General features: G+C 42.4%; 1 protein-coding gene across 1 annotated transcript in view; it reads right to left on the bottom strand.

Annotated features, from left to right (window-relative positions):
- Positions 1-8,370: 8,370 nt before the first annotated feature.
- Ppa1 (pyrophosphatase (inorganic) 1) overlaps positions 8,371-14,779 on the bottom strand; it is a 40,661-nt gene continuing 34,252 nt past the window's right edge. The window contains exons 7-11 of the mRNA XM_008827791.2: positions 13,033-13,160; positions 12,721-12,806; positions 11,370-11,439; positions 10,226-10,268; positions 8,371-8,723 (exon numbers count right to left, since the gene is read on the bottom strand). Coding sequence (XP_008826013.1) covers positions 8,692-8,723; positions 10,226-10,268; positions 11,370-11,439; positions 12,721-12,806; positions 13,033-13,160 — 359 coding nt within the window. The 3' untranslated portion in view covers positions 8,371-8,691. The remainder of the gene's footprint in view (positions 8,724-10,225; positions 10,269-11,369; positions 11,440-12,720; positions 12,807-13,032; positions 13,161-14,779) is intronic.

The raw sequence follows: 14,779 nt of genomic DNA, 5'->3' as shown, positions 1-14,779 counted from the left end.
CCAGCCTGAAAGCATGGATTCTTATAATCTTGAAGTAAGGAAGACCTTTCTGACCAGGATTGAAAATCCAGAAGCCATATAAGGAAAGACTGGCAAATTTACCTACATAAAAATAAATTTAGGTGGCCTGGGGGCACATGTCTTTAATCACACCACTTGGGAGGCAGAAGCATGAAGCTTACTGAGAGTTTGAAGCTAGCATGGTCTACATAACAACTTGCAACAGATGCTTCTTAGATACAAGGACTATCACATCCATAGTCAGCAGTAGGAAGCAATATTGACGTCACTTGGCAGAATTTGCAGCCAGGAACTGAGGCGGGTCTCATTGGAGAAGTTTAATCTTTGCAGTGAGCCCTGCCAAGTACAGCTTATAGACCAGCTCCACACAAGGCTTCTTAGAGTTGCACAGCCTATGGTTCCACCCCATATCTAAGAAATTGGAATTTGTCCTGGGACCCAGCAATGGGCTATAACAAGCCCTCCAGCTACTCTGAAGTTTGAGAAGCAAAGAGTTACAACATTCTTTTGAGGGCTAATTATTCCTAGTAATTCCTAGGAGGGAAAATTTTAATAAGCCAAGGATAGTTTGTTTCCTTGTTGACAACCCTTGAGTTTGGGGCACTCTCTTAAATAGCTGACAGGAAGGCAAACCAGTCAGATTTCCAAGAAAAGTTAACACCTCCCCATCTCACCCATCTGCATTCCACTTCTATGGGTTTATCCTCAGGGGAAAGAGAGATATTTCCAGACTTGTACATAAAGATGTTCATTCCTGACAGCATTATTTTAACTCAGCGGAAACTGGAAAGAAGCCAAAGGGCCATGCTCAGGAGATTGATTAAGTGAAGTTACACAGCTTACACATCTCCTCTCTTGTAATTGTTTGAGTCATTTTACATAGTGTTGGATGATTTTTTAATATTTTTATTTTAAGTACATGCGTGTATTACCTGTATGTAGGTAAGTGCACCCGTGCAATGCCGGAGGAGGACAGAAGAGGCTGTCGGATTTCCTGGGACTGGAGTTACGGACAGTTGTTAGCTGCCATGTGGGTGCTGGGATTCAAACCCAGGTCTTCTGCAAGAACCACCAGTGTTCTTAACTGCTGAGCCGTCTCTCCAGCCCTGACTTTTTTTTTTAAGCGTGTATATGTGGGCGGGGGCAGTTAGAAAGGTGTAGTGCATGTATATGTGTGTAGAGGCCAAAGGAGGATGCCAGGCACCATGCTCTGTAACTGTCATATTTTTTTGAGACGGTCTCTCACTGAATCTGGGGCTAAGCTGGCATCTAGGAAGCTCCAGTGCTCCCCCCCGCCTTTGCCCCCTACAACTCTGGTGTTACAGGTGCCACAACTGGATTTTATGTGGTTTCTGGGGGTTTTCATGCAGGTCCTCATGCTTATACAACAAGCATTCTAACTCTCTGGGCCCTTTCCCCCAGCCTTTCTTTTTTTATTTGAGATAGGGTTTTACATAGCCTAGGCTGGTCTCAAACCACATATATAGTCAAGGATGCCATTGAACAAATCCTCCTGCCTCCATTTCCCAATGCTGGAATTACAGATGTCACCAGCACACCTTGTTTTATGTAGTGCTAGGGACTGATCCCAGAGCTTCCTGCATGTTAAGTCTCACTATGTAGCTGGCTGACCTGGAACATAGAGAGATCCACCTGCTTCTGCCTCCCAAGTGCTGGGCCTAAAAGCCACCTTGTTCTCTTCAGTCACAGAGAGAGTTTTCTTCCTACTGTGTCAGAGGTGGGGCTGGAGAGATGGCTCAGGGGTTAAGAGCACTGACTGCTCTTGCAGAGGACCTGGGTTCAATTCCTAGCACCCACATGACAGTCACGAACCATCCTTAACTCCAGTTCCAGGGGAATCCAAAGCCCTCTTCTGACCTCCGTGGCACTGCACAACACAGGTGCACTCACATACATGCAGGCAATACACTCATACACATAAAATAAAAATAATACTTTTTTAAAAAAGCGAGTGGTATGAAATTTTCTATGAGAAAAGAGAAGTCTTCTACTTGATTATATGAGGAAACCAGCCAGGCATGGTGGCTCTTGCTTTTAAACCCAGCATTTGGGGAGGCAGAGGCAGGTGGATCTCTGTGAGTTCAAGGCCAGACTGCTCTACATAGTGAGTTCAGGCCAGCTGGGGCTACAGAGAGACCCTGTCTCAAAAAGTCCAAAAAATAAAAAAAATTTTAAAAATGAGGAAACCAAGGCCCAGAAAGGTGAAAAGCCCTATGTCACCAGGACCCAGAAGGAAGGGCACAGGACTCCCACCATAGAGCTCTTGCCCAGTGTCCTCAACTTGGACTCTGGGGGTCTAGGGCACAGCTGTAAGATGGCAGCCACAAACAGCACTTCATCCCTTCAAAATTCATGGAAAGTGGTCTTGAAAACCATATCAGTGATTTATAAGCTATTCAGAACCCCAGAACTGTTCCCCATCGTTTTGCCTGTGCCTGCCCCTATGGCATTAGGACCCCGTTGGCATAGGCTGTGTCCCCATGGGGTATAAGAACCCCAGTTGTCAGCTGTGCTTATTCCATGTTGACATCCATGCAGAACCTCTTCATGGAAGCAGGCAGTCCCCAGGTGGCTGGCTCTGCCATCTTGAGCAGCTCAACCAGTCCTGTTTGCAAGCCATCCAAAGGAATCAATAACTCCTACTCCATAGAGTGCTGGACAACAGGTGACAAGAGATGACCTTGACAGTCCTGTATGTGCATAGCTGACCTAATTAGAGATTCAAGCTCTAGGGTCACAGTCCATTTTCATAAGCTAAAAGGAAAGATAGAATGCTAAGAAATAGACTTGAGCAGGAACTAAGGACCGTGGCCCCATCTGTCCCAACAGGCAAGGACAAAAGGACAAGCCAGAGGGTGGCCTTGGGTGCATGGGTGCATGAGCAATCTCATGTTGGAATGGCCACACAATGCTTTAAGCCAGGGGTACGTAGTGTTGGAGCTGGGTTGGATCCCAAGGCACCTAGGTCAACCTGTTTTGTAGGTATTGAAATTCTTGCTAAAGGTCACCCAGCCAGTAAGCCTCCTTGGGACAACCATAAAAAAAGGTAAGCCAGTATCATCTGTCTTGCCACGTGACCAACACAAAGAACAGAACAATTTGTCACCATGGAGTGCTGTGGGGGTAGAAGAGCATCCCCCTGCCTGCATCTCCAGCCCTTAGCCCAGCACCAGGCCCTAGCAAGGTGCATAGAGACCTGAGCAGGTCACGTGTAGGGTGCACATTCTTCAGAGAGTACATGGCTTAGTGTTGCTAGGTGAATTTAGAGAAGGGTAACACACAGACTCCAGCAGAGCCTGATATTCAGGAAACACAAGTAGGGGTTATTCCTTTGCTGTGGCTGCCGGTGTGCCTTGGCTGATTTAGCTCACAGTGATTATATTAAGACCTGCTGAGAAAGCTTTTGCCTAGTTTCTAGCATTTTCATTACAACAGTAACTTCAGACATCAGGCTACACTATTAGAATTATTTTTCTTTTTTTCTTTTTTTGAGACAAGGTCTCCCTGTAGCCCCAGCTGGCTTGGAACTCCCTATGTAGACCAGGCTGGTCTTGAACCCACAGAGATCCACCTGCCTTTGCCTCCCGAGTGCTGGGACTAAAGGCATCTGATACCATGTCCGACCAAAAAAACAAAATGTATTTTCTTTTCATGTGTCTGTGTTTGTATGTACAGGTGCCTGTGGAGCCCAGAAAAAGGCACTGGATTCACTGAAGTTGGAGTTGCAGGCAGTTACAAGCCATCTGACATGGGTGCTGGGAACCAAACTTGGGTCTTCTGTAAGAGCGATACATGCTCCTAATTGCTGAGTCATCTCTCCAGCTGTTTTTGTGTTTGTTTTTTTGAGACACATTCTTGCTATGGAGCCCCAAACTGGCCTTGAACTCAAGATCTACCTGCTTTGGCCTTCCAAGTACTAGGGAATACAGGTGTGTGTGACCATCTTGGGCATAATTTTTGGTTTAAACAAATCTCTCAGGTGGCTCAGGCACCACAGGAGAGGGGCTGTTTCATACTGGGAGTCTTTCTGCCTCCCTGGGTGCTGAATGCCATTCATTTGCATTTCTTTTAAAATTAAAGTGCCAGGTATAGTGGTATACACCTATAATTCCAGCACTTGGAAGGTAGATGCAGGAGAATCACTGCAACTCTGAGGCCAACCTGGCCTGTCAGGGGTGGCAGGTGACATATTAGCTTTCCTTCCTCACTGCACTCAAAGCCAGGTTTTTTACACTGCAGAAAAGAATTTCAGGAAGAGTCACAATGAAGCAGTGTTAGCCAATTTATTAAACAGATACAAGAGGGTAGGGCTTTAGACTTCAGTTTGGGGAAGGTGAGGGGACGTTGATTTAGAAAAAGATGTGAACAAAACCCCAGACATGGGTGTGGGCTTCTCAAGAGGGAGGGTGGGTGACACTCAGGTGTCCTTACATTTGCTATATATATATGATTTTGTGACTTTCTAAATTACATTCCTCAAAGGATTATTTCTGCTTTTGTTTTCTGAGATGGGTGTCTCACTATGTAGCCCTAGCAGGCCTGGAACTCTGTAAACCAGGTTGGCCTTAAAATTCAGAGTTCTGCTTGCCTCTGCCTCTAGAGTGCTGGGATTAAAAGTGTGTGCCACACCATGCTCTCTGAAATCTGTTTTTCGAAAAAACATTGTTCAAAGTCATCCTTGGCTACATAATAAATTCAAAACCAGCATGAGATAATACCTTGTCTACACACAAAATTTCCTTGAAGAAAAACAAAAGCATCTCAGCAAAGGTATAGAAGTTATGAAAAGGAACTAGTTGGAAACCACAGAACTGGAAACTACAATATAGAAATAAGAAACATACTGAATGTGCTCACTAGTAGAGATGACAGGGGATAGAATCAGTTTTTAAAAGATTTGAGCCGGGTGTGGTGGCACATACCTTTAATCCCAGCACTTGGGAGGCAGAGGCAGGCGGATCTCTTTGAGTTTGAGGCCAGCCTGGTCTACATAGTGAGTTCCAGGCCAACTGGGGCTACAGGGAGACCCTTTCTTAAAAAAAAAAAAAAAAAACACCAAAAAAGCAAAAACAAAACAAATAAACAACAAAAAAAGATTTGTTGGGTGTGGTGGCAAGTGTTGGGCTTAAAGGCGTTTAATTTATTTTATGTATCTGTATGTCTGTGCAGGTACCTGAGAAGGCCAGAGGAGAGAGCTGGATCCCCTGGAGCTAGAGTTACAGGTGGCAATGAGCCACTGTAATATACATGCTGGGAACCAAACTTGGGTCCTCTGGAAGAGCAGCAAGTGTCTGAACCACTGAACTATCTCTCCAGTCCAAAATTATTTTTTTAAACAAAATTTTATTATTTAAAAAATTTTAAATGTATTGCCTGCATGTATGTAAGTGCACCCATATAGTGTAATACACCCACAGAGATCAGAAGAGGGCACCAGATCCCTAGAACTGGAGTTACAGATGGTTGTTAACCACCATCTGGGTGCTGGGAATCAAACCTGGTTCCTCTGTAAGAGTAGCCAGTGCTCTTAACGACTGAGCCATCTCTCCAGCCCCAGAATCACCATTTTTGAATCTCACCAATTTACTCAAGATAGCCTTGAACTCACTCTGTAGTCCAGGCAGGCCTTGAACTCAAGTGTTCCTGCTCCAGCCTCCCAAGCTGCTAGCTATGCCACCAGGCCTGGAGATCTTAAGGATTCTAATGGATTAGATTCTAATGGATTAGCAATGGATTAATCCCTGGATGGATTCACAAGGTAAGGGCACTACTGGGAGATGGAGGTGGGGTCTAACTGAAGGAAGTAGGGCACTGGGTATGTACCTTGGAAGATACACCTTGTATGCAGCCCCTGACGCATGGTCTCACTGCCATGATATTCTGCCTCACTGCAGGCTGAAAGCAACAGACTCAGCCAACATTGGACTGAAACTGGTGAGCCAAGATAAACCTTTGCTCCTTCAAACTGTCTTTCAAGTATTTGGTCACAAGAACATAAAACCAACACAGACATTTTATCAAATAGGATATATAGGAATGTGGATAAGCCTGTGTGAATAAGCACATAAAAGATGCTTAACACCATTAGCCACCATACCTATGCAAATTAAGACAGAATGAGAGATGGGCTGGAGAGATAGCCCAATGGTTAAGAACTGTTCTTCCAGAAGACCTCAGTTCCAAACGCTCACATTGGGTGGCTCAAAAGCACCTGTAACTCCAGCTCCTGAGGATTCAACATCCTCTTTTGGCCCTTGTCAACACTTGCACTTATGTACACATAAACATACAGATATGTACTTAAAAACAAAATATTAAAAGAAAAAAAATCAATGAAACCCCACTGCATTATCATGGAGATGGGAGGACCCATGAGGCTTGCTGGTCAGCCAGTCTCCTCTAATCAGCATGCTCAAAGTTCAGTGAGAATCTCTCTCAAAGAATAAGGTGGAGAGTGATAATGGACAACACCTGTTGACTTCTTACACATACACATGTGCATCCACCCATAGACACACCCACACACACGCACAGACACACACACACACACATACGGAAAAAATAAGTCAAACATGGTGGTGCTTGCCTGTAATCCTAGCATTTGGGAAGCTGAGGCAGGAATGACAAGTTCCAGGCTATATGGAAAAACCATAAAACTAAATTAAAAATCAAGGGAATGAATAAAAAGATGAAGTGCTGGCATGTATGACAACTTGGATGTACTTGAGGGAATTTACATTAAAAAAAAAGAAGTCAATCGCCAGGCGTGGCGGTGCACGCCTTTAACCCCAGCACTCAGGAGGCAGAGGCAGGCAGATCTCTGTGAGTTCAAGGCCAGCCTGGTCTACATAGTGAGTTCCAGGCCAGCTGGGGCTACAGGGAGACCCTGCCTCAAAAAGACCAAAAAAAAGGAAAAAAAAAAAAAAGAAGTCATCACAAAATGTTAGACTGCATGATTTTGCTTCTACTTTTGTTTAAAATGTTTAAAATTCTATTTTGTGCGTCTATGTGTACATGTGTACAGATGCGCACGAGGAGGTTCCAGAGGACAACTTATGGGAGTCAGTTCACTCCTTCTACCTACCATGTGGGGGGATTGAACTCAGGTCATCAAGTTTGGCGGCAAGTGTCTTCAACCACTGAGCCATCTTGCCAGCTCACTATGCCATTAAGACAACAAAATACTAGAAAAATCAGTTACTTAAAAGAATCTTTGAGGGTTGACAAGGTGACTTGGTGGGTAAAATAATTTGCTGCTCAAACCTAATAACCTGAGTTCCATCTCAGGAACCCACATAGTAGGAGAGAACGAGCACCCAAAAGTTGTCCTCTGATCACCACTAGCGTGTCATGGCACATGTATGCCCACATTCATACACATCATACAAGTACAGTAATAATAAAATTTTTAATTAGAAAAATGAAAGAATATTTGAACCATAACCCATATAAATAAGCACCACTGGGAAACCCAAGTAGGTCTGTGGGTTGTGTCAAAGTCAACATCTGGTTTTGATAATGGTTATTTCCGACAACTGCATGTCACTGTAAGAGGATTTCAGATTAAACAATATAATTGATTATTATAAGCCATTACATGACTGTGCATTTTTACAGATGGGAAACTGAAGTTGAGTGGTTGGTAACCTGCCTCAGGTCTGCTTAACTCCAAAGGCCATGAACTTACCAGAATATTCTGATAATTACACTACAATGTAAATGGACTTAAGGGTTCAATAAAGGTTTGCTTTCTGCTAACAATAGAAATTTAAAGGTTTTTGTTTTAGAATGGGATGCCTGGAATTAGGCACAGAACAAAGACTACTATAGTCACAAGAAATTTCATTCTTAGATTCCTAAAAACAAGCAATTAAAACAATTTTTACTTATTTTCATTTCATGTATGAGTGTTTTGCCTGAATGTATACACCCATGTTGTACAATGCAAATGGAGGCCAGAAGAGGGAGTCAGACACCTTGAAACTGCTGTTAGAGTTGTTAGCTGCCATGTGGATGCTGGAAAGGGAACCCAGGTCCTCTGCAAGACCAGTCAGTACCACTGGTATTTAACCACTAAGCCATTTCTCCAGCCCTTCTTTTGTTTTTTGAGATAGGGTCTCCCTGTAGCCCCAGCTGGTCTAGAACTTGCTATGTAGACCAGGCTGATTTTGATCTCACAGAGACCCAGACTCCCTCTGCCTTCCAAGGACCTCGATTAAAGGGCCTGTGCCACTTCACCCAGCTCAAAACCAAGCAGTTTTTGAACACCAAAAAGTACCCAGTCAGCTTGGTAATGTTGACTTCAGGATTAAAAAAAAAAATCCTAAACCACATTTCAGCAAAATAATTTTATTTCCTAACATATGGTAAACATATACATCCAATGTGTTCACCTTTCACATCTATTCACAAATGACTTCCAAGTCACAATGGCTCTGATAGCTACATGTACTAAAAGTAGTTTTGTTGAGATATGAAAAGTTTTTGGATAGATAACTTCTGAATATATTAGACTGGTCACAGAGGAATCTGCTTCAGTTAGGTGAGTTCTATGAAGTTAAAGCTTTGGGAAGCCACTACACTCTTGCATCTAATATTTCCAGATGAACAGGATGCAGCAATATCAGCTTGTGTTCCAGAGAAATCGCATCAGTTTTTCTGGTGATGGAACCATTTATCCACTATATCCAGAGAAAAGAAATAACAAATTAAAAAAAAAAATTAAGCAAAATTACCAACATGTAAACAACAAAAAATAAGCTGGGAATGTGGCTCAACAGAAAAGCTTGCTTAATGAATGCTACACATTTTAACAGCTCCTATTACAGATCTCCTTACAGCACACATATGGCAAAGCTATACCATCACAAAAGCTGGTAACCTGGAAACCTGGCACACTATTTACAGTTGGGCCTCCTTTCTCTTTCTTTCTTTTCCCTCACTCCCTTTCTGTTTAGAGATTAAGGTCTCATGTAGATCTGGCTGGTCTAGAATTCATTATCCAGTCCAAGCTAACCTCAAACTTTTTTAAAAAATTATTTTTATTTTATGTATATGCGTGTATTGCTTGTATGTATGTAAGTGCATTCATGGCATGCAAAGCCCACAGAGGTCAAAAGAGGGCAACAGATCCCCTGGAACTGGAAATTATGGACAGTTCTTAGCAGCCATGTAGGTGCTGGGATTCCAATCTGGGTCCTCTGCAAGAGCAGCCAGTGCTCTTAACTACTGAGCCATCTCTCCAGCACCAATTTTCAATTTCTTAAAAAACTGAACTCTTTTTCTCACCAGAAGAAGCTTAAAGAGATTCTTTTATTTTGAGCAGGGTCTTGCTAAATAGCTCAGGCTGAACCTGTCATCCTCTTGCTCATCCCCTTGCTTTAGCTTACAGAGTGCTAAGATTACAAGCATGAATCACCACACCTGTCACTGAGATTTCAAAGGTCTAAAGGGGATAGAGCTGTTTTCCTGAGTGATACAGACAGATGGGAATGCAGAACCCAGCCCATGCAGTGGGTCACTGCTTAGAAGCCAGTGTGATAGTGGCCTAAAATACGGAAAACAAAAGATGGTCGTGTCCTTCGCATATCCTATAGAACCTAAAACGTCTCTCTTCCTCTCCCCATTCCATATATATGCAAGGTACACACAAACACACACACACACATATACAGATGTGTGCATGCATGACCATATATGTATAAATATTATAGACGAAGGGTACAGAGTAGATGTTAACTGGAAAGCAATGACCTTTATGGATTTATTGCACAGAATGGTGACTATAGGAAACAACAGTGCACTGTCTATTTCTTTTTTCTCTACCTTTTTTGGCACTGGGGACTGAACTCAGTTCCTCTAGTATGTTCCTGCACACTCTATACCAGGCTACATTCCTGGCCCAACTGAGTATTTCATAATGGCTGCAACTGTTGATTTTTAATGTTTCATCACAAATAAGTATGTGAAATGACAGACTTCTAACCTGATTTCATCTTTCTATATTATAAACATAGCAAAACATCGTGTTGTACCCCATAAGCATATACATATAACTATTTGTCAAGTAAAAATAAGGTTTTATATATATATATGTGTGTGTGTGTGTGTGTATATATATATATATATAATTTTCTATACAGACACATAATTTTAACATAATTATAGTGGACTCAGGTCTTACCATCTGCTGGTAGTGTGCAGGCAGATTCACATGGTGGTGGTAACTAAAACAAGTATTAAAATAATTAGTCTAATTCCAGAGTTTAGGTAAAAGCTAAACACATAGATGAAATTGGAAAAGAACTTGTATGAGTAAAGGTGAAACATGTGGATGCTCCTGACAAGAACAACTTCTGGCTCCACTTACAGGAACAATGCAGGTATGCTGAGAAGTCAACGACCACAGGAGAATAATGTGTTTGGTTTTTAGGCAGGCTCTCACTATTGTGAGAGCAACAGGGTCTCACTCTGTAGCCCTAGCTGATCTCCAGTTCAGAGATCCACCTGCCTCTGCCTCCCAAGTGCTAGAATTAAAGGTGTGCCACACCAGGCTCAGCCCACAATGTTTCTGAAATATAGAATAAAACCTGGCCAGGCTTGATGGTTCACATCTTTAATCCCAGCACTGTAGGCAGAGGTAGGCAGATATCTGTGACTTGGAGGCCAGCTGGGTCTATAGTCTATATAGCAAGTTCCACACCAGCAGGGCTACAGGGAGAACCTGTCTCAAAAACCTGACATGGGCCTTGTCATTAAGTTGTCTTTTTCTTTCATACTGTCCCATTTACAAGGCAGGGGGAAGTCAGAGGTCATTTTGTTTTGTTTGTTGGCTATTTTAATGGTATAAATGAAAATAATTTAATGACTTAAGTCAGTCTTTTGGTAAGTCAACATCAGATCATTAAAGCAGCACAAAATCAAACTGCAGCTTTAATGGATGCCTTAGGGATCTCATGTGGAAGTTCTGTGCTACTCTATGTCACTCTTGCTATGACACCTGCAATGTGCTCGCTTCCTCAGTCTTGACTAGAAGCAAATCAACTAAGTTCCCAGTGGCTCTCTTGTGGGAATGGTTTGACAGATGATAGGCATGTAGGCTACTTAGTATGTTCTGGAGTCACTCTGAGTTCCACAAATGATCTACTTTGCTGTCACTCTTCAGCTTTTCCTTCTAATGTCTGTCTGTTCTGGGTTCTGATTTCAAGACTTCATGCCATAGTAGGCACATAAAAGATACTCAAATCTTTGTGGGGAGAAGCACTTCTCTCCATGGATGCCCTATCTTTTGACCACCCAGTTTTCTTTGAAAGCAGAGGTTTGCTTACAGCATCCACAATGGCTCTGGCAGCATCAGGATCACACCTGAAGGGGCTCTCGGAGACCGTGGTGTTCATGCTGTCAATCAAACACAAGGAGTCAAAAGATGGAAAAACAAAAAGCCTTCTGAAAATAAGATGATGATGCTAGACAAGGTGACATTTAAATCTGGCTTGCTTGAAAGCTTTCCTGCCTATCTTAAACATTCTAATTATTTTGACAAGGAACAGATGTTCTTGTGATTTCATTAAAATCTCTTGAGTTGAAATTTAAGAAATCTGAGATTAAATCTTCTGTAGTTCTCACTGAAATAGCTGAGAAATGCAAATGGAAATATGAAACATCACTTTGCTAACTCCAAAAAAAGCGGCCAAGAAATGAAACAAATGTTCCCGACAGAAGCAACATCTGGTTCCACATTCTGAAAAATACTTCAGGATATTTTGAAAATCTTTTTTTTTGGGTCTTTTTGAGACAGGGTCTCTCTCTGTAGTCCCAGCTGGCCTGGAACTCACTATGTAAATCAGACTGGCCTCAAACTCACAGAGATCCACCTGCCTCCGCCTCCCAAGTGCTGGGATTAAAGGCATACATCACCACGCCAAGGCATATTGAAAATCTTGCACTCAAGAGGCAGAGGCAGGCAGATCTCTGTGAGTTCAAGGCCAGCCTGGTCTACATAGTGAGTTCCAGGACAGCTGGTACTACAGGGAGACCCTGTCTCAAAAAGACCAAAACAAAAATCAGAGGTTTTGATAAAGTCCACCTTCTAGACCTTCCAAAGATGTTCATCATTAATAATAAAGGCTGGAAGCAATCAAAATGTTTAACAATAAAGAATGATTAAATACAGCTTATCAGGGCCAGTAACAGCTTGGAGGGTAAAGGTACTTACCTCCAAGCCTGACAAACTGAGTTTGATCCCACATGGTAAAACGACAGAAGCAACTTCTGCATGTTGTCCTCTGACGCCACACCTGTGGTATAGCATGCTATTCCCACAGACATACATATAAACACACACACACTATTGCTTCATTTTGGATAAAATTAGTTTGCTACTTTTGCAAATCTATGTGGGTCCTTATTTCAGTCCTTTGAATAAAAGGCCAAGAACCTAGACTCCAACAACCAGCACCATTAGTCACTAAATTTTTTTTTTTTTTTTTTTTTGGTCTTTTTGAGACAGGGTCTCTCTGTAGCCCCAGCTGGCCTGGAACTCACAGAGATCAGCCTGCCTCTGCCTCCCAAGTGCTGGGGTTAAAGGCATGCACCACCATGCCCAGCTAGTCACTAAAATCTTTGATACAAGCTGGCCTGCTTTGTGTATTAAACACATAGAAAGGAGTTAAAACTTACCAACTGATTCCTTTTCCATCCGTTTTCTTAGTTACTAATGCTTTCCAATAGTCATGAGTGCTTTTAATAATATTAATCGCAAAATCCTGAAATTTGAAGACACAGGCATTACAACAATAGAAAAAGATGTCTTTTTCTATTATTTATATTCCCTCCAAACCTATTACGTCTCTGCAAACTAAGGCGAGCACTCTACCACTGAAGTACATCCCTGGTTCCCTTCTTTTATGAATCTTTAGATGGGAACAACATGGTTAAATTCTAAGTCCCAATACAAATGGTCTAAAGCAATAGTTCTGAAAGACATACTACCTTGTCTTTAAATTCTGCATTGAAAGCAAACTCATTTTCTGGTTTTCCATCAGGAACCTTGTACCTTCTAAACCAGTCAACAGTGGCTTCCAGGTAGCCGGGTTTCAGTCGTTTGACATCATTAATATCTAAGGAGAGAGAATAAGCACATTGCATGATATATAAGTAATTATTTAGGTACTAAACAAAATTAAGGAATTACATTGAGAGAAATATAATTATTTAATAAAATAAAATTATTTAATAAAAGTTGAGGATAGTATTGAGCTGAGAAGAGAATGCTTAGAAATTAAAAGAAAATTTTCCAGTGTATTTGAATAGCTCTGACATTAAGAACTGAGAGAGGGTGCAGAGTGTGGTAGCACATGCCTTTAATCTCAGCATTTGGGAGGCAGAGACAAGCTGATTTCTGCAAGTTCAAGTCCAGTCTGGTCTACAGAGTAAGTTCTAGGTTAGCTGGGATAAACAAGACCCTGACTCAAAACCACCACCACCAACAACAAAACCCAAAACAGAAACAAAAAACCAAACTGAGAGGATCAGCAGGACTGTTATTGGATGGAGGAAGTGAAATGAGTGGGGATATAGGATCAAAGAGCCAGTTTGTCAGGTATGCATAATTTCCATAAGAAGAGCACAAGATACTGAAAAAAGGCAAATAGAGACTATGTCAGAGGCTCAGGCTCCAATTACACAACAATGTACTCAACTGATATCATTTATGGATTGCACTGTAATTAACTGATTTAATTTGCAGCACTGGGGATCAAACTTGGGGCCTTGTGCATGCTAGGAATCCACTAAACTACTAAGTTACTTCCCTGGCCAATGGGTTACACTTTGAATGTGACTGGACTGCTTGATACTACAGGCACTCTAAGTCACAGTGAGCCTTTAGTTCTAGCTAATAGAAAAGTGTCCAAATTCCTGCTCCATGAAAAAAAAGTGCTAAAAAGTCAAGCCCAGGCACGGTAGCCTGTATCTGTAATCCCAGCACTGAAGGATGCTGAAACAGGAGGATCTGGAAATCCAAGCGTGCCTAGACTACATGGTGAGGCTCTATCCCCCAACAAAAACAAAACAAAATAAAGCAATATAAAAAAGATGGCTTCAAAGCTGGGCACTATGGTTCATGCCTGTAATCCCAGCATTTGGGAGGCTGGAGGCAGAAGGAACAAAAGTGCAAAGCTAGCCTGAGTTACAAGACACCCTGTCTTCAAAAAGGGGGTGGGAGGTGGAGGCTCCAGTCCAATTTGTAAATTACTTAAAGAACATCCTGAATTCTGTTTCGGCATCATTAAAATTATAGAAAGCATTTGGACTAGGAAATATTTAAATGCTGGGGCTATAGTTCAGTTTGTAGAGTGCTTACCTAGCATGCAGGAGGCCCTGGGTTCCTAGCATTTCATGGACCTGATATGGTGGTGCACACCTGAAACTCAGCATTCAAGAGGTGGAGACATGGCCGGCATGGTGGCACACACCTTCAATCCCAGCACTTGAGAGGCAGAGGCAGGTGGATCTCTGTAAGTTCAAGGCCAGCCTGCTCTACCTAGTGACTTCCAGGACATCTGGGGCTACAGGGAGACCCTATTTTTAAAAAGACCAAAAAAAGCTGGGTGTGGTGGTGCACGCCTTTAATCCCAGCACTTGGGAGGCAGAGGCAGGCGGATCTCTGTGAGTTCAAGGCCAGCCTGGTCTACATAGTGAGTTCCAGGCCAGCTGGGGAGACTGTCTAAAAAAAAAA

The sequence above is a fragment of the Nannospalax galili genome, unplaced genomic scaffold (genome assembly GCF_000622305.1).
Source record: "Nannospalax galili isolate Female #2095 unplaced genomic scaffold, S.galili_v1.0 scaffold853, whole genome shotgun sequence".
In the NCBI taxonomy this organism is placed as follows: Eukaryota; Metazoa; Chordata; class Mammalia; order Rodentia; family Spalacidae; genus Nannospalax; species Nannospalax galili.
The sequence above is the reverse complement of the archived record's forward strand: the minus strand, read 5'-3'. Positions and strand labels throughout refer to the sequence as shown.